Source organism: Garra rufa, chromosome 2 (genome assembly GCF_049309525.1).
Source record: "Garra rufa chromosome 2, GarRuf1.0, whole genome shotgun sequence".
In the NCBI taxonomy this organism is placed as follows: Eukaryota; Metazoa; Chordata; class Actinopteri; order Cypriniformes; family Cyprinidae; genus Garra; species Garra rufa.
The window spans coordinates 44843725-44867544 of NC_133362.1; the positions used below are offsets into that span (position 1 = coordinate 44843725).

General features: G+C 39.5%; 1 protein-coding gene across 1 annotated transcript in view; it reads right to left on the minus strand.

The window, feature by feature from the left end:
• The window catches only part of plpp4 (phospholipid phosphatase 4), a 296113-nt gene that overhangs the window by 109688 nt on the left and 162605 nt on the right, over nucleotides 1–23820 (minus strand). The window contains exons 2-3 of the mRNA XM_073835225.1: nucleotides 15606–15714; nucleotides 6294–6384 (exon numbers count right to left, since the gene is read on the minus strand). Of these exons, the coding sequence (XP_073691326.1) occupies nucleotides 6294–6384; nucleotides 15606–15714 (200 nt within the window). The remainder of the gene's footprint in view (nucleotides 1–6293; nucleotides 6385–15605; nucleotides 15715–23820) is intronic.

Sequence of the window (23820 nt, forward strand, 5' to 3'; positions counted from 1 at the left end):
TTATATGTTAAGTATAATAAAAATAAAAAATAAAACTAACACAACCATACCTGAAGTATTGCGAGAACCACTGTCAACTGAATTGCTGTCTCAAATTGCCTCTAAGCAAAGGTTCTCTTTCAGTGAGATTTTGTCACAGGTGTTTGACAGTGAAGTGTGTGTGGGGGGGGGGTGTGTTTCAGAGTGTTGTTAAGTAGTCAACAAAGACATCAATTACCTGACACTAACCTTTTAGCAAAAAAAAATCATATTCTGGAGGTTTTAAATTGCTGGGGTCAAATTGACCCCAGTGGAAAAAAGGTGTTAGCGGATTTTAGGTTAACAGGAGGGTTAAACAAATGCTTTTACAAATTATTATTAATGCTTTGAAATCCATGTCTCCTCATTTACAGTTGGAGCAATGATGTGAACAGCTCCAAGAACTCAAAGAAAGCCCACAAACTTAAAAGTTTCTTGTTTTGCAGCATGGTTTGACGGTTAGTTGGAAAGTCATTAAACTGCCTTTAAGTTGTGGCCAAGAGAGAGAAAAAAGTCTTACTGATTTTGTAAGCATATTGCATATTTGCTTGGAGTCAATTGTTTTACTTTTATTTTTTTGATAATAATGCAGTAAAATGTGTCATATGTTTTGGCATTTCTGTCCTACAAAGAAATTATGAACACATGCAAAAACAAGAGAGGACCAACACAAAATTAATAACTGATTATGTTGTATTCAATGTCAATGTTGACAGTTTAGTGATTTTGTCACTAGATTTGTTGACGTCCTTCCCCCTTTTGAGACTTTGAGACTAAACTTTATTTAGATTACAACACTCTCCCACTGATATATTTATATTATATAGATCAGTGAACTCACCATTATGTCCTCATCCTCATCAGCTACATTGTGTGACTGTTTTAACTACTTTCAATTGAAAGCAGTTAGCAACATTGATCAGTGTTTTTTTTTTTTCATATTTTGATGGTTTAAGTGAAATGTGAGGTCATTAAAACCCTCCACACATCACTTTTGGTCACTGATGTGTTTGGTGAGGTTAGTGTCACAATATTTAAGACCCTGCTTACTGTGTCATCACCAGTGCTTTGCTGCATTTTTACATTCTTTCAAATTTTCCAGTGAAAATAAATAAACAAACAAACATATTATTGCAGCTAGAGCATTGATTTGTAGAGTGGATTAAGTTATTATGCTTATTACTTGGTCAATTACAAAAATAAATACATTAAAGAATGCTTGATGGTCACGATTGTATAATTTTATCAACTCCATATCATCATATAACTCCAATATGTCATATGTTGATTGTAAAGTGTGTGTTTCCTCCTTTTTGCTGCCATTGTGTTACTCCTAACTAGGTTAGGAGACCTCTCCAACACTCTTAAATAATTTAGGAGCTGAGACCTAGTCTTAACACTTAAGAACTTTTATGAATCACTCTTTATCTTAAGTCCAGAAATAAGAGTAAAATTACGTCACTCTTAGAATTTTGAAACACTTAAGACTAAAATTTGACTCTGAGAAGCTTTATATATACGGCCCCAGGGCCCGTATTCACAAAACATTTTATCTTACCACTAAGAGTTCTCCTAAATAGCAGTAAAAGTTTTTAGCTAAGAGTTTTCTCTTAAAACCTATTAACAAAGCTGCTGAGACAAACTTTTACTAAGCAGTAGAGAGAAGTCTTAAGCTAAGAGTAAGGGGCGGGGTTGACCTCATTACTATGGATGATGTCAGCATGCTCACTAACCATGCATACAGTGATTGGCTGTTAGGGGAGGGATCTCTGCCAGACATTTATTCATAGAAATATTGTTGTAAATGTTGCCATATTCAAATAAAGTTTTAAAAAGTTAGTAAAAATGTTGCCACATTCTAAAAAAAAATTAAAATACAGGGCAAGTGTCACTAATAAACAAGTGTTCAAATGATTGACAGCCTTTTACCTGTGTGCTTCTTATAATAAACAATTAGCTGATATGCATGTAAACAGACTTTTTTAAAGAGCTTTTTATGCTTTTAATGACACAGAATAGCAGAGAACTAACACGAAATCATTGGGTGAAGATAAGGGGGCGGGAGCAGCAAAATATTTCGAAACGGGAATCAAACTCAGGGCGCTTTGAGCAGAATTACACTATATATGACGCACTAACCGCTAGGCTATCGGCGCCGACATAAAAAGCTTGTTTTCTATTCATGATAGAATAATCATGGCTGATAGCGAGATACGCAAATGTAAAACAAAACCAAACTGGATGCAAGAACAGCTGTTACTTCTTGCCCAACGTAGGATATAATCAAATGAAAATAACCTCCAAGACTAAAAAAAAAGTTGTGTAGGAATATGCGTGCATATACATGCAGAGTGTTTCTAAAACGTTTAAGTTCCGAGGCAGATCGCCACCAACAGCAATATTAGGAAGGTAAGGATTTGATCTTGTGATTTAAGCCTTATTTAGGCTGATTTATACTCGACGCGTTCTTCTGCACCGTGCTGCCTGCGTGCGCACATCACCAAATTCTGGGCCCCTGTTCCTAAAAGATCTTAAGGATAAAAGTAGCCTATCTCATAATTTAACGATTTAGGAGAAAATCTTAAAAGAAATGCTTAAAACAATCCTAAATTTATGACTCCTAATTTTTGCTCTAAGAGTATTTCACAAACCGTTTTAGCACTAAAACTAGCTCCTAAATCTGTGAAATGTTAGGAGTAGTGGAGGACTCCTAAGTCACTAAGATCAAGTCCTAAAACTATCCTATAATGGCTGTTGCCGGCTGTCTGCCTCGGAACAGAAACATTTTAGAAGCATTGGATGATAATGAGCTTTTCAGAAGATGTGGTCTTAGTCGCGAAGGACTGCTGTAGATTTGCAACAAATAGAAAAAACTCAATAACGCCACAGATCAATGTTTTGACAATCCTCGAATCGCAGCTTCTTATGAATGCAATAAATATTTTAATAAGGCTAAGGATTTTAATCTGCAATAGCATAAGGTTACATGAAAACATTATCGGCAACTTGAAAGTAATGTCCGTTTAGCTGTAGCAGTTGTTTGTCACTTAAATTCTGCAATCTCTGCCTTAATTTGCATGACTTTGCAAAGAATACCAGCACTTTTCACAGTCATCTTTGCTTCTGGACAAAAGTGGGAAAGCTGCATTTATTTGCACACATATATTTTCCCACACATCTCTTTTAGTTTTTGAGGTTATCCCAACTTTGTTTTCATGAACAAATTGGGCAAGAAGTAAGAGTTGTTCTTGCGTCCAGTTTGGTTTTCTTTTACGTTTACATGCCTTACTATCACCTATGATTATTCTACCCTGTTAATTAAAAGGCTGTTTATATGCATAGCCGCTAACTGTATACGAGGAGCGCACATGTGGCTGAAGATACACGTTTAATTAGTGACACTTAGCCTGCATTTTAAAATCTTTATTTGAATATGGCAACTTTTATTTTAAAACCTTTATTTAAATATGATATAATAGTGCACGTTACAATATTTCTATAAATAAATCTCTGACAGAGACCCCTCCCCTGTCAGCCAATCATTGTGTGCATAGTTAACAAGCATGTCAACATCATCCATAGTAACGACCCCGCCCTTACTTTTAGAAGACTTCTCTCTATTCCTTAGTAAAAGTTTGTCTCAGCAGCTTTGTGAATAGGTTTTAAGAGAAAACTCTTAGCTAAAAACTTTTACTAGCATTTAGGAGAACTTTTAGTGGTAAGATGAAATGTTTTGTGGTTACAGATTCTGATCATGTGTACATAATGTATTGACATTAAACTAGTTTTTAACATGATAAATTTATTCTTACATGTACTTTAATAATATGTTATTAGCCTTGAGATAAATGTTGCAGTGAATAAATGCATAGATATGCATCAGTTATGAGTAATATCCAGTAGTCTAGTGGTAGAATGTTCATTAGATGAGTCAGAGGGTTTCTGTTCTAATCTGCTGTCACATAGCTTTTTTCATCCCTTAATAAAATTAAATATGTTCATCAGTGATCCTATATCAGAGACACATTTGTGTGTATTATGTTTTGATTTTTAACCGTAATGAGTCATAAGTGAGGGATTGAAGCGCTTGCGTGTGAACACTGAGCACGAGCCGCATTGAGAAAGTTCCGCAACGAACATTAAGCATGATTTCAGAAAAAAAATACAGATTCCAGCGTCAGCACCTTATTTAACAGAAAGGAATGTTTCATCAGCATTAGGTACGTCCTTGCTGCGAGATGTTCAAAAAAGTGGTGGGACAATAGCTTTGCAAAAAGTGTCCCACTCATCCCACCTGTGCATTACGCCTATGAAAATAAGTAATGTGAAACACTAACAAAAGCAATTATGAGAAATATTTTTATTACAGCAGTCTTCAACAGTAAAACCAACACAAAATGTACAGTCTCAACAAACTTTTTTGCAAAAGTTTTCGCCCGTTCCAATACAGGTCACGATGAGTTTTTTGCCATCTGACTATTTCTATGGTCACGCATTGATGGATTATAGAGATGTTTGTACAGGCGTACCTGTTCAGCCAAAACAGCTTTAACATTTTTCGTGAGAAATTGGGTTACACGCGAACAGTTCACTCGAGAAGCCGTGCACACAGCCATGCGAAATGGGTGATTTTACAAACCCCAGCGAACTTGCGGACACGTATAAATCAGTCTTTATGTTGCACAGATTTAGGAGCTAGTTTTAGCGCTAAACACTTTGTGAAACACTCTTAGAGCAAAAACTTATGAGTCCTAAATTTAGGACCGACACGCCCATTATTTTTTAAGATTTTCTCCTAAATCGGCAACTTATGAGCTACTTTTAGCTGTAAGATGTTTTGTGAATACGGGCCCAGAAGTCTTCTTCTTTGTCCTGATGCAAAGGCCAAGCAGGGTTTTGTGTGCCTTATCTGGAGAAGTGGTGTCCTCCTTGGTCTGTGTCTGTGGAACCCAGTGGTGTGCAGTGTCTGTGGACTGTCTGCCTTGAGATGTTGCCACCAGCAGAGCCCAGATTCATCAGAATGGCCTTGGTGGTGATCCTTGGATTCATTTTTTTTACCTCTCTCACTATCCTCCTGGCCAGCACAGGTGTCACTTTTGGCTTCCGACCACGTCCTCTGAGATTTTTCACAGTGCGGAACGTCTTGTATTTTTTAATAATACTTTGCACTGTAGCCACTGGACCTTTAAAACATTTAGATATGGTCTTATAGCCCTTTCCTGACTTGTGAGCAGCCACAATGAACAGCCGCAGGTCCTCAGTGAGCTCCTTTGTCTTAGCCATGACTGTCCACAAACCAACAGCAGAGAGTTTCTGAGTTGATTAAAACAGCTGTTCCGAATGAATCAGGGTAATTAGGATGCTTTAGAACAGCTTGGACTATTTGGAATGTTAAAGAACTTTGAACAGTTTGCAAAGGGTATGAATAATTTTGGACATATCACTTTTTGTTCAAATGTAAATAACGAGGACGTGAAGCGTATCAAGACATGAATGACAAGGCTAGAACAAGACTTTTACTGACTCAGGAAAACAGTGACAGTATTACACAGCTACAAATAATTACATATACTTGAAACATGAAATATTGATTAGAGCTAGAACTGTTTTATAAACATATCTGTATTAAAAAAAAGATTCATTACAACGTACAAGAGACAAACACTAAAACAATATTAGTGCAATATTAATGCTGACGTCCACCAATTTAAAAGATCAATATAATCGATAATTGAAATTGCTGCACTTGTAACAACACAAAGGAAAGTGAGTCTGCAGTGATACAGGAGACGTGAAATTAGAACCTGGGCCAGTTGCATAAAAGGTTTAGACAGACTTAAAAGTTAGTCATTCATTTTTTTTTTCTTTAAGACTGGTCAAATTTTTTAAAATTTGGTTACATAAAAACTTAGATTAGTCTAAGTTGGATCCAAAATATAAGACTGATTACCCCTTAGTTATCTGCTAGCTGGTCAAACGAGTTCTTAAGACACTGTCTTAACATAGAGACTAAGTTTATGCAACTGACCCCTGTGAAATGAGTGGTCTGATATGAGGATGGGCTTTTGTAAACAAAATGTAGAAATTTTATTTTGTTGGTTGCCACAATTGACAATTGATCAATCTTTCCAGATTGCAGTGTAATAATTTTCAATAATCGTATAAGACATTTTCATCTATAATAATGGTAAAAACATCCATTGTGTAAAATTTTTTATATAATTAGTTTATGACTTTGTTAACTATATCTTTTGACCGTGGTTTGGGCAACTCACCTAAACAAGCCTCTTTAATTTCTGTTTTGTCTGTTCTCTGTATAATCTTCACCACAAATATCACAGCCAATGGGGTAAGGAATGAAATTGCCTGTAAAATAAAAAGAACACAATGTCACTTTTCTGCAAACCAACTTGACATTAACTGTTTTTGGTAACACTTTAGAATACTGTATCTTACTTACTGCAGAACTAATAAGGAATTATTGAAGAACTAACAGCTAACTATTCATTAACAATTAACTCATTGTTAGATTAGAAGATGTGTTAACTAATCAGTATGTAATACAATTTTGAGAATGTGTTAAGTAACAGGTAGCTAATCAATAACTAATGTATTCTGTCATACCTCCTGAAGAACTACTATTTATTATCTAGTAGTTAAGGTTCAAGAAAAATAACTATGAAGTAACTACTAATGAACAGTCATACACAACTAAACTGAGTTGTGACCCTTTCATATATAAATGTTATTAGCAGTAGTAGTAGTATGCAAATGCAATATTAATAAACGGAATAAACTTCACAGGTTTTGCCTGTGTATTGAATTGTCTTGTGAATGTTTTGTAAGAAATTCACTTAGCTTCTGATAGGAACCCAACTACCACTCCAGTGCCATGCGATAACTGTCACACACACAGACGGATGCAGAGACGGAGGTAAGTGTATATAAAAATGAGGTAAGTTTATTAAAACAGCAGGTAAGTTTCAGGCTATTGCAATGTTGATTTGAAAGATGGATAGTCTTATCTGAACAGTCCTTGGGTGATGGTAATGTGGTAAGCCGGCACAGAGGAGTGAAACAGAGTCCGAACTGGATCCAGAGGAGCAGCATAACAAGGGGTGTGATCCGTAGACCAGATGGTGAGTGACTGAATGCATTGCGTATATATAGGGTGTGGTAAGTGAAGTCAGGTGCTAGTAATTAGTACTCAGGTGATCCTGAACGAGTGGGAGGTTCTTCTGAGGGTGTGACTCTAGTGTGTGGTTGAGGTGACATCCTGACATTACCCCCTCCTCCAGGGGCGGCTCCCGACGCCCTACTCCGACGTCGAGGGCGACCACGACCGCGAGGGGCAGGACGATCTGGGTGGTTTCGATGGAAATCAGCTAGGAGTTGAGGATCAAGTACGTCGTCTCTAACCACCCAGGAACGTTCTTCAGGTCCATACCCCTCCCAGTCGATGAGATATTCCAAGTGTCCCCTTCGACGTCGGGAATCCAGGATCTCTCGTATGGTGTAAATAGACGGTTGATCCAGGATCTCTGGAGGAGGAGGTCCAGCTTCAGCTCTGGTGGACTCTGTGGCAGAGGGAAAGAATGGTTTCAGGAGTGATACGTGGAAGGTGGGGTGAATTCTGTACCTGGGTGGGAGCTGAAGCTGGTATGTGACTTCATTGATCTGCCTCAGGATTTCGAACGGACCAATATAGCGGGGACTCAGCTTGCGACAGGGTAGCCTTAGCCGGATGTCCTTGGTGGAGAGCCACACTTTGTCTCCAGGCTGGTATGATGGAGTAGGTCTCCTGTGAGCATCGGCAAAGTCCTTGTGTCGACGGATGGCTCTCTGGATGTGACGATGAGCTGAGTCCCACACTCTCTCACTCTCTCGAAACCAGTAGTCTACAGCTGGAACATGAGTGGGTTCCTCCGTCCAGGGGAACAGCGGAGGCTGAAAACCGAGTACGCACTGAAAGGGTGTCAGGCCGGTGGTATCTTGGCGTAGGGAGTTTTGTGCGTACTCGGCCCACGGGAGGAACTTGCTCCAGCTGTGTTGGTCATCCGAACAGTAGGCCCGGAGGTAACGTCCCAGCTCTTGGATCTTTCTCTCAGTCTGGCCGTTGGTCTGCGGATGATATCCTGAGGAAAGATTGACAGACACACCGAGAGATTTGAAAAAGGCCTTCCATACGTGAGAGATGAATTGAGGACCCCGGTCCGATACTATTTCCTCGGGGAGACCAAAGTGACGGAAGACGTGCTGGAAGAGGACCTCGGCGGTTTCCAAGGCCGTAGGGAGACCTCGTAGGGGGACCAGTTTACACGCCTTGGAGAATCAGTCCACGATAACGAGCACACAGGTGTTGCCTTCAGAGTTGGGAAGGTCCGTCACGAAGTCAACCCCGAGGTGGGACCAGGGTCGCTCTGGGACAGGGAGAGGCACCAGCTTTCCTGCGGGCAAATGACGAGAGGTGTTAGTTGTGTCACAGACTGAGCAGCTTTGGACGTACCTGATGACATCTCGGGCCATACTGGACCACCAGTAACGAGATTGGAGCAGCGAGAGGGTCCTTCTGCTACCTGGGTGTCCAGAGCCCGGAGATTGGTGTACCGTGTCCAGAAGGTGTTGTCGTTGGGAGCTTGGGACATAGATCTTACCTTCTGGACACTCAGGCGGAGCAGGCTCTTGGAGAGTGGCGTCTTGGATCCAGGTGTCGATGTCCCACTGGATGGGGCTAACAATGATCTCAGGGGGAAGGATGTAGTCAGGTTCAATGGGGGCATCACTGGAGAATTGTCGAGATAGAGCATCTGCGGGTATGTTCTTTGATCCGGGACGGTAGGTAATCTTCAGCTGGAATCGAGTAAAGAATAAGGCCCATCTGGCTTGTCTTGGATTGAGCCGTTTAGCCTCTCGGAGATATTGGAGATTCTTATGATCGGTGATGATCGTGACTGGATGTTTAGCCCCTTCCAGCCAGTGACGCCACTCTTCCAAGGCGAGCTTGATGGCTAATAGCTCTCTGTTGCCTACGTCATAATTCTGCTCCGCCAAGGACAGCTTCTTGGAGAAGTAGGCACAGGGATGGAGGAGTGAGGAGTCACCAGCCGCTTGGGACAGCACTGCTCCGACGCCGATGGTAGATGCGTCGACTTCGACCACGAAGGCACGCTCCGGATCCGGGTGGTGCAGAAGAGGAGCAGTGCTGAAAATCTTCTTTAGTTGGTGGAAAGCTTCGAGGGCAGGGGAATTCCAACTGAGATGTTTAGGTTGCCCACGAAGGAGGGAGGTCAGAGGTGCAGTAATGGAACTGTAATTCTTGATGAACCGGCGGTAGAAATTGGAGAAACCCAGAAATCTTTGTAGTTCCTTGATGGGGTGGGGTTGAGGCCAATCTTGAATGGCTTGCACCTTTTCTTGGTCCATTTGCACACCCTCGGAGCTGATGTTATAGCCCAGGAACTGTACCGCTGTCTTGTGAAACTCGCACTTCTCCAGCTTCAGGAATAGGTGGTGTTGACGTAGGACTTGGAGGACCTGACGGACGTGCTGGCGATGTTCGGCCTGGTTCTGGGAGTAAATCAAAATGTCGTCAATATAGACTACTACAAACTGATGTAAAAACTCCCGGAACACCTCGTTCATAAACGTTTGGAAGACTGAGGGACTGATGGACAAACCGTAGGGCATAACCAGATACTCGTAGTGGCCAGTTGGTGTTATAAAGGCCGTCTTCCACTCGTCTCCCTCCCGAATACGAACGAGGTTATAAGCACTCCGCAGGTCCAGCTTGGAGAAGATGCGAGCTCCGCGGAGTTCCTCGAGGGTGGCAGGAACGAGTGGTAGTGGATAAGGCTGTTGAATTATCTGAGAATTGAGTTGTCGATAATCTATACAGGGACGGAGACCTCCATCCTTCTTACCCACGAAGAAGAAGCTGGAAGCGGCCGGTGAGGTAGATGTGCGAATGAATCCCTGTGCTAAAGCCTCTTGAATGTACTCCTCCATCGCCTGGCGCTCCGGGTTGGACAGTGGATATACCCGTCCCTTGGGTAGTTGAGCTCCAGGTAGCAGATCGATAGCGCAGTCCCATGGCCTGTGTGGAGGAAGATGGGTGGCAGCTTGCTTACTAAATACATCCTCGTAGTCCATGTACTCCGCTGGGATTTCGACCGAGATGGTAGTATCGGGGCTTTCGATCTTTGTAGAAGCTATGGATAGAGAGCCAGAAACAGGTAGTTGAGAGGACATACAATTCTTGAGACAGTGCTTACTCCAGCCGATGATGTCACAAGGATCCCAGCGGAGTTCTGGATGGTGGATGTGTAGCCATGGACGACCGAGGATGATGTCGACGGTGGAATGCTCCAGTACCAGAAATTTAATCCTTTCTTGATGAAACAATCCTACTTGCAGAGTGACAGTTGGTGATGAATACCGAATCCGCCCACGTCCCAGTGGTTTTCCTTGAATAGTTCGTACAGCATACTCTGGATAGTGTCGTTGTCGGCGTAACTGAAGATTCTCTAGACAGTCTTGGGAGATGAAGTTACCCGACGCACCTGAATCAATAAGAGCAGAGAAACAGAGATGGCGTTCGGCAGTATGAATTGTTACTGGAATTAAGGTAAGTTGAGCAGTCGGTATTTCTGATTGAATTGTACTCACCACTGGACGTGGGGGTCTGACTGGACAGTTGTGCAGAAAATGACCGGGTTGGCCACAATACAAACAGAGTCCAGAGGTGATACGGCGTTGACGTTCTGTCCTGGAGAGTCTAGTGGAATCGATAATCATGGGTTCTGGTACTGGAGGACAAGCTGCCACCGTAGCGGACTGAGGAGCGGTTTGTGAGGGCTGGCAGGCGGCTAGTCGCTGGGAAACTCGAGTGGTTCGTTGTAGAAAAGTCTCTAGACCGATGGAATCGTCGTACAGCGCCATGGCTGCTCGAATGTCTGGATGAAGGCCTTGTCGGTAAGCCCCTAGCAGAGCGATCTCGTTCCAGCCGCTAGCTGCCGCCAGCGTGCGGAAATGAAGAGTGTATTCGTGCACCGAAGAAGATCCTTGTTGTAGCCGGAAGAGTTGGTCTGAGACTGTGAGTATACTGGTCGTGGTGCTAAATACTTCGGAAAAATGACTGGTAAACTGCTCAAAAGAATGAATGATGGGATTATTTGCATTCCAGATGGCTTTGGCCCATTGTAATGCTTTGCCGGTTAACAGAGAGATAAGAAACGCTACCTTGGAATCGTCCGTGGGGAATTGTTGTGGTTGCATCCGGATGTATAAATCGACCTGTAGTAGAAAACCGCTGCACTCAGCCGCTTCTCCAGCAAACGTTGTAGGAATGGCCATGGGACTTCCTGAGGCAGATGGCGGCTGTGGAGATGGTGTGAGAGCCGCCTTGACAGCGTTGATGAGTTCGGTGAAAGGGTTTGGTGCAGTGGTCTCTTCGGTGGTCATTTCGGTACGATCTGGTCTTCTGTCACACACACAGACGGATGCAGAGACGGAGGTAAGTGTATATAAAAATGAGGTAAGTTTATTAAAACAGCAGGTAAGTTTCAGGCTATTGCAATGTTGATTTGAAAGATGGATAGTCTTATCTGAACAGTCCTTGGGTGATGGTAATGTGGTAAGCCGGCACAGAGGAGTGAAACAGAGTCCGAACTGGATCCAGAGGAGCAGCATAACAAGGGGTGTGATCCGTAGACCAGATGGTGAGTGACTGAATGCAGTGCGTATATATAGGGTGTGGTAAGTGAAGTCAGGTGCTAGTAATTAGTACTCAGGTGATCCTGAACGAGTGGGAGGTTCTTCTGAGGGTGTGACTCTAGTGTGTGGTTGAGGTGACATCCTGACAATAACTTACTGTAGTTTTTATATTTTGTATAAAGTACTGTGTGTCCTCAGCATATATCATACTAATTCAGTTCCTGTATGTAAGGCCAGGACTGAGCGAAAGTAAAAATACAGGTTACCCATTAGTAAATAGAATTAGAGTTGTCAAAAGAATTATCAAATAATTCTGCAGGACGTATTTCAAACCTGAAACAATAGGCCTATTCTAAAAGGAAAATATTGGGAACCCATTAGTAATTAATAAATAATTTTCAAATAGTTCTGCAAGACTCATTTCAAACTTGCAACAGTACACCTGTTCTTAAGCGCAAATATAGTGAACCCTTAAGTAATTAATGAAAAATTATCAGATAGTTATGCAGGAATTACTTAGAACCTGAAACAGTATTCTAAAGTGAAAACAAAGGGAACTCATTAGTAACTAATGAATAATTATCAAATAGTTCTGCAAGACTCATTTCAAACCTGCAACAATAGACCTATTCTTAAGCGCAAATATAGTCAACCCTTAAGTAATTAATGAAAAATTATCAGATAATTACGCAGGAATTACTTAGAACCTGAAACAGTATTCTAAAGTGAAAACAAAGGGAACTCATTAGTAATTAATAAATAATTATCAAATAGTTCTGCAAGACTCATTTCAAACCTGCAACAGTACACCTGTTCTTAAGCGCAAATATAGTCAACCCTTAAGTAATTAATGAAGAATTATCAGATAATTACGCAGGAATTACTTAGAACCTGAAACAGTATTCTAAAGTGAAAACAATGGGAACTCATTAGTAATTAATAAATAATTATCAAATAATTCTGCAAGACTTATTTCAAACCTGCAACAATAGGCCTGTTCTAAAGTAAAATTAGTGAACCCTTTAGTAATTAATAAACAATTATCAGATAATTTCACAAGAGTATATTTCATTTTCATTATAGGCTAATAATAGTAGTAGACCGTAACAAAGTTACTACTGTAGTTGTCCTTTTACTCAAGTAGTTTTGAAAATGAATAGGCCTATTTATAATTGGACTAATATTAATAACTAATAACTGGAGTAATATTTTATTGTGGTATCTGTAATTTTACTCAAGTACTTGATTTGTGGGCCACAGCCCGATTATTATGGTGACTATTTGCATATAACTGTTCTGTAGTAGTTATTACATAGTTATGTTTTTTGAACCATAACTACTAGATAATTAATAGTAGTTCTTCAGGAGGTATGACAGAATACATTAGTTATTGATTAGCTACCTGTTACTTAACACATTCTCAAAATTGTATTACATACTTATTAGTTAGCACTAGTGATGCGCGGGTCGTCTCATAGCCCGCGGGCCCCGCGGGTAACCCGCGGGTCGGGTAAAGAAACTGTCACTTTATTTGCGGGGCGGGTTGGGGCGGGTCATTAAAAACAAAATAAAATAAAAAAATCAATGTATGTTGCGTGCAATTCCCTATAGCCTATATTACATATTTGGGAATATCTATTTTCATATTTTATTAAGTTCTTTAATAAGGTTATCAACACGTCACGTCACGAAAGCGCCAAGCAGCTCCCGCTGCCAGCCAAAGCGCATCAAGCGAACGCTCATTCGGCTCTGCAGGCCTGGTGCTATGCGTATTTAAATCTCCTCTGATGCGCATTATCCTGCATTAGCCAAAATCATGACAGTCAACCACATCCAGTCATATGTGAATGAATGTAAATATTCGCTAAAAACACACAATAAAGACAGCAATGATGTAGTCAGGAGTCCACACTCAGGACTGTGGCGCCGGCTTGCTTTGAAATGTATTTGGTGATTGCGCCCGCTGCGTCTCCTGCACCCTAGTCATTTTAAACAGTACATAATAACGAAAACAATATCTTACAAATAAAAAGAAGCAGATTTTCATGATCAGAACTTCCTTAAACCAGTGAACCTTTAAACCTTTCAGTCCAAGGATCCAGTAAACGAATGCGTTCAAATAGAAAGTTCAAAACGATATTCATAAATGAAGCATATATACCCACATTTCTTCCGGCACCACTAACGTTACACCACTGATTATCTTGTTATTAATATGATTTGATTTATGGTTCATATTCATAATCGTACAGTATTGTTGCCAGTTTAAAGGGCGAAAAGCACTTTCGGTTTTCATTTGCATTACAATGCATAGCCTAGTATGTCTATTTAATTGTCGCGGGTGCGGGGCGGGGCGGGTTGTAAAAATAGACACAGTACTGCGGGGCGGGCTGGGGCGGGCCAAATAATTTCATAATTGCGGGACCCGCGGGTTGAAAAAAACCCCGACCCGCGCATCACTAGTTAGCACATCTTCCTTAGTAGTTAACAGTAATGAGTCAAGTGTTAATGAATAGTTAGCTGTTAGTTCTTCAATAATTCCTTATTAGTTCTGCAGTAAGTAAGATACAGTATTCTAAAGTGTTACCCTGTTTTTCTATCCAAAGGCTGATTGACCTGACAAAGGCTTCTTCTGGCACTGGCATTATGTGATTGTCTTTCTATATTTTCAAAATATGTTAAGGTTCCTACACAAATATATTATGACCCTCTACGGATACCAGATACTGCTTTCTCAAAAAGTGTTTTAATTATCACTTGAAATTCCCATTCAGTTCAGTTTTATCAGTACAGAATTCCAGGGTTTAAACAAAAGTGGCCATTTAGCTTTTGGGCCTTTGAGGTGTTTTTTCAAAAGATTATAAAGCTATACTGTGACATTTATGGGACTATCCACAGAAAGCAATCCTTACAACAAGTTTGCTGGTTGACCAAAGTAACCTCGGTGGCCTGTCTGGTAAAAATTCACTAAAAATGAACCACTGGCAATTGCATTAAGATTGAGGACAATGTCAAGGGGACATATTTTATATATAGGAAGTTCTGATCAGAGACATCTTTATATAATGATTAAATGCTCATATACATTCTCCTGCTCCCTAACTTCCCATTTTTTTGCATTATTATTGGGCTTCTAACTTAAGAGCCATACTTTATTGGAAGGGATCTACAAGTACTGCGCTAGTGTATAAGATTACATCTTACAATATAGTTGAACTAAATATATTCTGTTGCTTTTTTTTTCTTTCTTCTTTCTCCCTAAAACTAAGAAAATATTCACAAATATTCAGTAAAAATTTAGTAGAAATTTATATTAACATAACATTTCCACTTGAAAAAGTTTCAATGCCTCTGCAGTATCCTACAGACTTCCACCAAACCTTCACCTATTGCACTGAAGATCTCATTAACTATTTGGAAAGAATATATTAAAAATATATATATAACATAAAAAAATAATAGTCATAAAGATTGTTGTGCAATGTTTTATATAAATATAACTTATTTATTTTTATTCATATTAATTCAATAAATAAAGATTATTTGTTTTACTTCTCCTGTATCAGTGTAAAATAATGGGAAAATATATCTCTGAAGCTACTCGTCAGACAGGAATATAAAATCAGTGTGAAGAAATGGAAGATTACTTCATAATCATGCAAAATGCATCTAAAGTCCTTAAAAGAAATACAACATTTTAGTGGTCAGAAGTCTGTGTGTGAACCTATATGCAATGATCAAATTAGCCATATTATTTGATAAAACATTGCAACATGCGTGTGAATGATGAATTCTGTGAAGGTGTGGATTTCACAGATTTAATCACCATAGCCACAATGAGCAGTTTTGAAATGTGTTGAATGATATATACTTACAAACATGACTCTCTTTGGGATGTGGTCTGATTCCACCAGAGGATTCTTGTAGAGCCATAGTTCCTCAGGTTGGATAACTCTTTCAAAAGGCTCCAGGAACTCTGTGAACCTAAATAAAAGACAGATATGATAAAACTGTAGACCTGGGTTCCTCAAATTCCACACTGAACAAGCTAATCAAGGTTTTTAGAGTTACTAGAAAAATACAGGCAGGCAAGTTTGATTGGAATTTGCAGTACAGTGACCCTAATTAAGGGAACCCTTCTATATACCTGTTACGCCAGGCCAGCAGAGGGAGCCTTTGCCTCTCAGTGACTGTTGCTGCTCCCTCTGCTGCTTCACTGGTTACTTCCTGTCTGTCAGCCATTTTAAGCAGCACCATGCCAAACACAAGCTGCGAAGTATTGTTTTGCCTAGCTAACTCTACCGAGCAATTTCCCTGTTTCTCCGTGTCTTGTTTCCGAGTTCCATAGTTTCTAGTTTAATTCTTGTTTTGTTTTCCAAGTCTTAGCCTAGTCTTAGTTTTGCCTTGTTTGTTTCGTTTGTTTTCCTTGTTATTTTGGACTGCCCTACTGGATTACGACCTTCACGCCTGTTCACTGGATTACTCTTTCGGATTACCCTGTTTATTCCCCTTTGCTGGTGTTTTGACCCTGTCTGTCGACTACGATCTGTCTAATAAAGCTTGCAATTGGATCCTCATCTCCGTCGTCATTCGTAACAATACCCTTCAACTAACCTTAAGCAATGAGCTAAGACTGGAAGTGTTTGTCCAAGCCACTTTGAGTTTGCATTCACAAAAAGCATAGCATAAACCAACGATCCTCAAATCTGACTTGTGAGATCCACTTTCCTGCAGAGTTTAGCTCTAAACCTAATCAAATACACCTAAGCATGCTAATCAATGTCTTCAGGATCATTAGAAAATCACAGGTGAGTTTGATCAGGGTTGGAGCTAAACTGCAGGAAAGTGGATCTCGCGAGCCAGATTTGAGGATTCCTGGCCTAAACTGTGTCTCACCTCAAAACACCTACTTGATGATGACAACATAATTTTATACTCTACAAACCTATCAACTTTCCTCCCATCAGCACATGATTTCATTAGCCATTTTAGCAGGGTGACTGGCTACTCATTAACTGTACAAAGTCTGATTATCAAGAAATTAGATAAGGTTGTTGATGTTAAGAACTATCCCAAAATTGAACAATGTACATCTCTTAAAAGAAAAAAACAATCTTGACAGATGGAACAAATTGCTCTATCCTAAAAGTGGCTTATATCAACCATTGATATTAATGTTCTCTGAAAAGTAAATTACCTCTCCACGATTAATGTGACTTTACTCCCAGGTTGATTTTCCTTTCTCAAAAGTGCAAGTGTTCATTTTTACTAGAACAACAACAACAAAAACCTAGAATAAACCTAATCTAAAAGTGACTGCAAATGTGAATTAAGCCAGAAAGATATGAGGGTGCAGAGCTTTAAAAGTAAAAAGCAGAACCCAGACAGGAGAGAGTTAGAATAATCATGGAACACACTAGAGCCTCTTCACAGGATGGCCGCCGGTCCAGAGCCTTTTCAAAAGATGGCCATCACGCCACAGCCTTCAGCTGTCATGACCACCAATTCCAGAGTCTCCAGCTGTAACAGACATCATGAAGGAGCCTCCAGCCATCATGGATATCATGCCACAGTCTTCAGCTGTCATGGATGCCATTGTTACATGGATGTGAATGTTCCATTTTAAGTAACCCAGGCATTCCACAGGTTGGCTTCCAGGTTGGCGGACACACCATGTCAGTGCGGGTGGCCGGCATCCCCAGCTACACGGCCTCAGCACTCTCAAGCCCAGCGATCTCAGAGAATTTCCCACCTTCTGCTGCCCTTCAAGTAATAGTGGTTGCCATTTTGAGTGTCTGGTCCATACACACTTCTCTGTGGCAGAATCCACTCCAGACCCTCCAGTTGCAGTTGCCAGTCCATAAGTCCACTCCAGAGCTCGCTCTAGTTTATGAGTCTGTAAATCCATTCAGACATTCATGACCTCAAGGGTAGATTATTGTAATAATTTTTGGGTGGTTGTTCTTCATGCTTTCTAGAACCAGGAAGTATGACCATATTAGCCCAAATCTGTCAAAACTGCACTGGCTCCCTATTCTGTGATGGGAATAATTTTTTTTTATAAATTTTGTTGCGTTCTTCTTCTGAGGTAGATTCTGGCTTATTCCTCTCAGTGCGTCTTCTTACAGAAACGAAAAGTAGCCAAGATGAACTTGATAAATGTTCATGTTTGTTTATGGAGGTGATGTGGGCAGTTGAAACAGTATTGCAGTTGAAAAAAATTGAGTACTTTTAGTTATTTTCGCGGTCATCAAGAAAAAACGAGAAAGACAGCAACAGTTTTGCCATGGGATGTTTTTCATGTCTGCAGGTTGAAGCAATCCCAATAACGTGATATTAAGCCCCTGGAAGGTGTCTCTCACATTGTCCCGCAGCAACATTAAAATAGTGTAGAGTAGTGTACATAATTTAACCTTATTTAATATTGGTGTCATCAAAACTATTTTTTTTAAGTAACACAATAGTTACTTTCCCTGGTAATTAGTTACTTGTATAATGATGTAACTCAGTTGCTAACTCAGTTATTATTTGTAAGAAGTAACTAATAACTATAACTAATTACCTTTTTAAAGTAATGTGCCCAACACAGTCCCTATTAAACACGGTATACATTATAAAATCTTGCTAATTACTTCTAAAGCCTTGAATGGTTTGTCTCCTCAGTACTTGAGCAAGCTCTTATTACATTACAGTCCTTCACGTCTTCCGCATTCTTAAAACTCTGGATATTTGGTAATACCTAGAGTATCAAAATCAACTGCAGGCAGCAGATCCTTTTCCTATTTAGCTGCCAAAATCTGGAACAAACTACTAGCGTCGTTCGGGAGGCAGACACACTCTGTCAGTTTAAGTAAAGAACCAACTTTTTATTTCTCCTGCATTTCTATTATTTAAATGCATAAATGGATTGTTAGGCTGCTTTAATTAGGTCAACCGGAACCAGGAACACTTCCCATATTTTCCTGTTTAACACTGTAAAGCTGCTTTGACACAATCTGTATTGTAAAAAAAGCTACATAAAAAAAGGTAAAAAACAAAACAAAAAACAATGTGTTTGCAGCATTGACCAGTGTAGCCAATTACAGACATATGTGTTGATTTCCAGAAGGCAAACCATTGAGGTTTCTATAGTGGACCTCAGAGAGTTTCAGGATGAGGTATATATTTCCCCATATAAATAATCATCCCTAACACTCTTTTTAGTTCATGTACTGTACATTTCTTGAGGATTTTGAGTTCAGCAATGGCTTTGGCTTTCTCAGTGTCTGCAGGGACTTCGCATCAACTACCTGAGAATGGAACACACATTTATTTTTGTTTAATTTTAGGCCTGCTAATTCTATTGTTCCTATTACATTCTTTATTCATGTGTCATATTCCTGCATACGATTGCACTGTCCATGTACACCTGAACTCGTTTTAGGCATGTCAGCAGCTCTTGCATTTTTTTTGGCAAAAGCAAGTCTTTTAAAACAATATCTAGCAAATAGCATCATGATAATTGATAACCGGCTGTTTTCAGGGCGCAAGGGTATTTTCAAAAGGCCACTTGCAGCCTCTAGTGATGTGAACACTTTTGCACCGGTCAACCATCTGGGGTTGACAAATGTACCAAGAGTGTTTTGTGGCAAATTAAATTAAATTAAGTTAAAATGCTCTGCCATTTTTAATGAAGCCAAAAGTGACACCTGTGCTGGCCAGGAGGACAGTGAGAGAGGTAAAAAAGAATCCAAGGATCACCACCAAGGCCATCCTGATGAATCTGGGCTCTGCTGGTGGCAACATCTCAAGGCAGACAGTCCAACAGACACTGCACAACGCTGGGTTCCACGGACGCAGACCAAGGAGGACACCACTTCTCCAGATAAGGCACACAAAAGTCCACTTGGCCTTTGCAAATGTCCATCTGGACAAAGAAGACTTCTGGTCATCTGTTTTATGGTCAGATGAAACAAAAATTTAATTGTTTGGCCACAATGATGTAGCCTTCATCTGTCGTAAAAAAGGAGAAGCCTTCAACCCTAAGAACACCATCCCCACTGTCAAACATGGTGGTGGGAACCTAATGTTTTGGGGGTGTTTTTCAGCCGGTGGACCAGGGAAACTAATCATAGTAAACGGCACCATGAAAAAGGAGCAATACATTAAAATTCAAACAACAACATCAGGCAGTCTGCAGAGAAACTTGGTCTTGGGCATCAGTCGACATTTCAGCAGGACAACGACCCAAAACACAAAGCAAAAGTGGTAAAGAAATGGTTAGCAAGCAAAAGCAGCCAGAGTCCCGACTTAAATCCAATTGGGAATCTGTGGCGGTAGCTAAAGATCAGGGTGATGGCAAGGAGACCCTCCAACCTGAAAGAGTTGGAGCTCATCGCTAAAGATGAATGGGCAAAAATACCAGTGGAGACATGCAAAAACCTGGTCAGCAATTATAGGAAGCTTTTGATTGCTGTAAAGGCTTTTCTATTGATTATTGAGAATGGTATGAATAATTTTGGACATGTCACTTTTTGTTCAAATGTAAATAAAAGATGAGTAATATTTTTCCCACAATGATGCCTCTTGTACATCGTCTTATTATCTTCTGGGAGACCTCTGTGTCATTTCTAATCAAAAAAACTTGCTGGTTGAATAAAAGTAACTTTTAAGTCAGAATTTGCCAAGGGTATGAATAATTTCAGGCTTGACTGTATATCTATAGAAAGTGTATATTAAATGAAGTAAGTCATGTCAAAAACAAATGTTTTCTGATAAAGTAATCCGTGTGAAACCAATGCGAGGTCCAGTCTTTCCCGTCTGAGCTCATTATCTGTAATGTGATCACGCCCACGTGCAGCACTCACTATTGATATTATAAATATACACATGAGAAATGTAAACATGTAGACGCCCACATCACCTCTGTAAACAAAGTGTGAAGATACATTGAGTCCATCTAGGATACTTTTTGTTTCTGGAAGAAGATGCAATTTAAGGAATAAGCCTTGTATTTACCTCCGAAGTATTTTCAACGTGCGGCTTGATCCAGCAAAGGATATCATTCTGATAAGTACTTACATTTTTATTACTTGCCTTAGTTGTTATTGTGCAATTGTGACATAACTTATTTTACTAGTTAGACTTTTTCCAAACTATAATTCCTGACTAAATGTATAATGAAGTAAACATTTTGGTGTTTAATTTTATTACATCTAAATGTTTATTTAGATGTAATAAAATTTACAAAGCCAGTGTTTTTTTATGTTCTATAAAATATAAGACCATAAGATATAAAAGTATGAGTGCTTACACTGTATCACTATGAATGTTAGAGTCCAAGAAAGTTTGCTCGTTCACAGAAGAGATTATTCACAGCTCAGCTGCCCTCCTGGGCTATTAAGTATGACATTTGCATTGCTTAATTTTTGTTTCATTCCCCAGGTTTTAGAATGTCTTTTCACAAATCCCTGTCACACTTGCTCTCGTATCTATTGTACACATTATTGGTGTGTTTCCCAGTGTCAGATTGACAGTCCATCTTTAATTAATGTCATTAACATATAAAAGATCACCAGTCATTGTCTAAATCATTTAATTTGGAACAGCAAGCTGTAAGAACAGCTTATATTTCCAAAAACTTGCAGTACTCTGACAAGAAAAAGTGTATACATCTACCCTGACGTGACGCTAACCACTTTTTCACGTCAAAGACAGTTTTTAGAAATTTGGGGTGGACACAGACTCTAAGATCAAATCTGTTCTTATGCACATTTTATAAATGAGGCCCAGAGTCTCTGTATACCAGGGTTTTTCAGATTCAAAGACAATGGGCCTTCCTTTTGACCCAGTGTATGCAATGGTTCCTACTTGAAAATAAATAATAATTGAAATGTTCATGCAGAAATATGTTATAGTGATCAGTGCGCCAATAGCACACACACAAGGTTTGTTTGCATCAGTAATTTTCGCATGGTTAGTGTACTGTATATCACTGTAATTGTCTTTACCTTGATTACGATCATCATCCATTACAATTTTACTAGCATGACTTGGTTTTCTTTGTACGTTTGCAATCGGTCACCCGCAATACACAACTCTCAGTCAGTGCAATCTTACATTGTAAATAAAACAATACAGCTAAATCTGCATGATGCTGGCGTTTTGCAGATTGTAATTTAGTTTTTGTGTGTTGGCTTGTCGTGTTCCATTTTGATTGATTTTTTGGATAGTTCTGTAATATTGGCTGATGTTTTTACATATATCAAATTCTGGTATTCTATAAAGGTTTATAATTACTGTACATTAATTTACAATAATCTTATTTTAAACAAAAAACAAGATTATTTTGCTTACTCAATTGAGTGATTATTTTGCTTGTTTCAAGCAAAAACTCACTTAATTTTGACTTGTTTTTTTTTTTTTTCTAAAAACAAGACTATAATTTTCACTTGTCTAGAAAATCCTTCTAGATTTAGGAATTTTTAGATATCTGGACTGAAAACAATACAAAAAATCTAAGAAAAGCATTTTTTGCAGTGTGAGACAGTACAATGTGTAGGAGGGTGGGAACTCCTCTCTTGCTTTCTCTCACTGTTTAGCTCTATCTGTTTTATCTCTAATCTTGCTTTCCTGACATGCAGCCACTGCCACAGAGGCTGCCAGGATGCTAAACAGATCACATAAAGCATGTCTTTTGAGTGGGGGCTGCTTGAATACACACAAACAAACACAATGAGGAGCAAATAAACCTTAAACAGCCGACACTCCACTAGGTGAAAAACATCATGTCAACATGACAAATGAACTTGAAGTGGTTATCATGAGTTTAGACAGTGTGAAATCAGAGGTGTTTACTGCATACAGGCTATAAGGTTTTGTCCCAAGCACAGTGAATGCAGTGCATGCCCCTTTTTTCAATATAACAATCTTGATGGTGTGTTTGTAAACATACTGACTGTGGGTCTGTAACACTTTTAAACATTGAAAATTTTTGAACAGCACAAATTTTATTGTTTAGTTGTTCATTTTTAGCTCTCTATAAGGCAGCACTGAATGTCAGTCCTACAGAATCTTTCATCTTCAGACAGCTACACCCCACTTAGCAATTGACGTCTGGTCCAGCTCTGGGCCAAGCAAGCAGTTACACATGGCCCAAATGTAGCAAAGCATTACGGCCCTTGTGTGGCCCAAATCTGGACTACAGACATGAGCAACACACGAGCCATAACTGGCCCAAATCTCAGCCAAATAGTAACTTATAACCAGCCCTGAGCTGGGCCAGAACATGTTTTAATAGTGCTACTAAATCTCAGTCTTCAGTCAACCACATAGAGACCACCCTGATAGCAAGCAACCATTGAATCAATGTCAAAAATAGTTGATTTGTCAATGGTAATGACACTGAATTAATATCACCCGCTATTAATGCTGAAAAAATGTTCCACCATTATTGTGATCAGTGATTGCTTTAGTTGGGCTCTTGACTCTTACCTTTTAAAATTTAGTTGGAGCAGATTACTATTTGTGCTGGTGTCAGTAAAGTTATAGAAAGCAAAGCTGAAAAATAATGCTCAATAATATTGATGATCTTTCACTACTGATGTAAATGTCTTATTTCACAAATGCAAAAATTCTGTGACAATGTATAGAAAGTTTTAGACATCAACACTCATCATACAAACCTCAACAATGGTGACAATCATCAAACTAATTCAGATAAACAGATCAACTGCAATGCATACTGGGAATCATGAATGAGTTTTGTACTATGTTAATACCCAGCATGCATTTCTGCATAAAATGTTCTTTTGCTGAATGTCACCATTGTTGAGTTTTATACGCTGATTCTTGATGTCTAATTGATTCAGCATTGTTTTTTTTTTCTTTTTTCCTTTTTTCTCTTCTCCCTGTTAATTCATAAAAGTGTGATATCTGTACCACTGCTTAAATCTGTCGTTGTACTCTCAAATTATTAACAAACATATAAAACCAAACACTCTTGTGAATAAATATTTAAGTAAGCTCACAATGATTACATTGTCTCTATGTGGTTGACTGAAGGCTGAAATTGGGCAGAATTATTAAAACACGTTCAGGGCTGGTTATAAG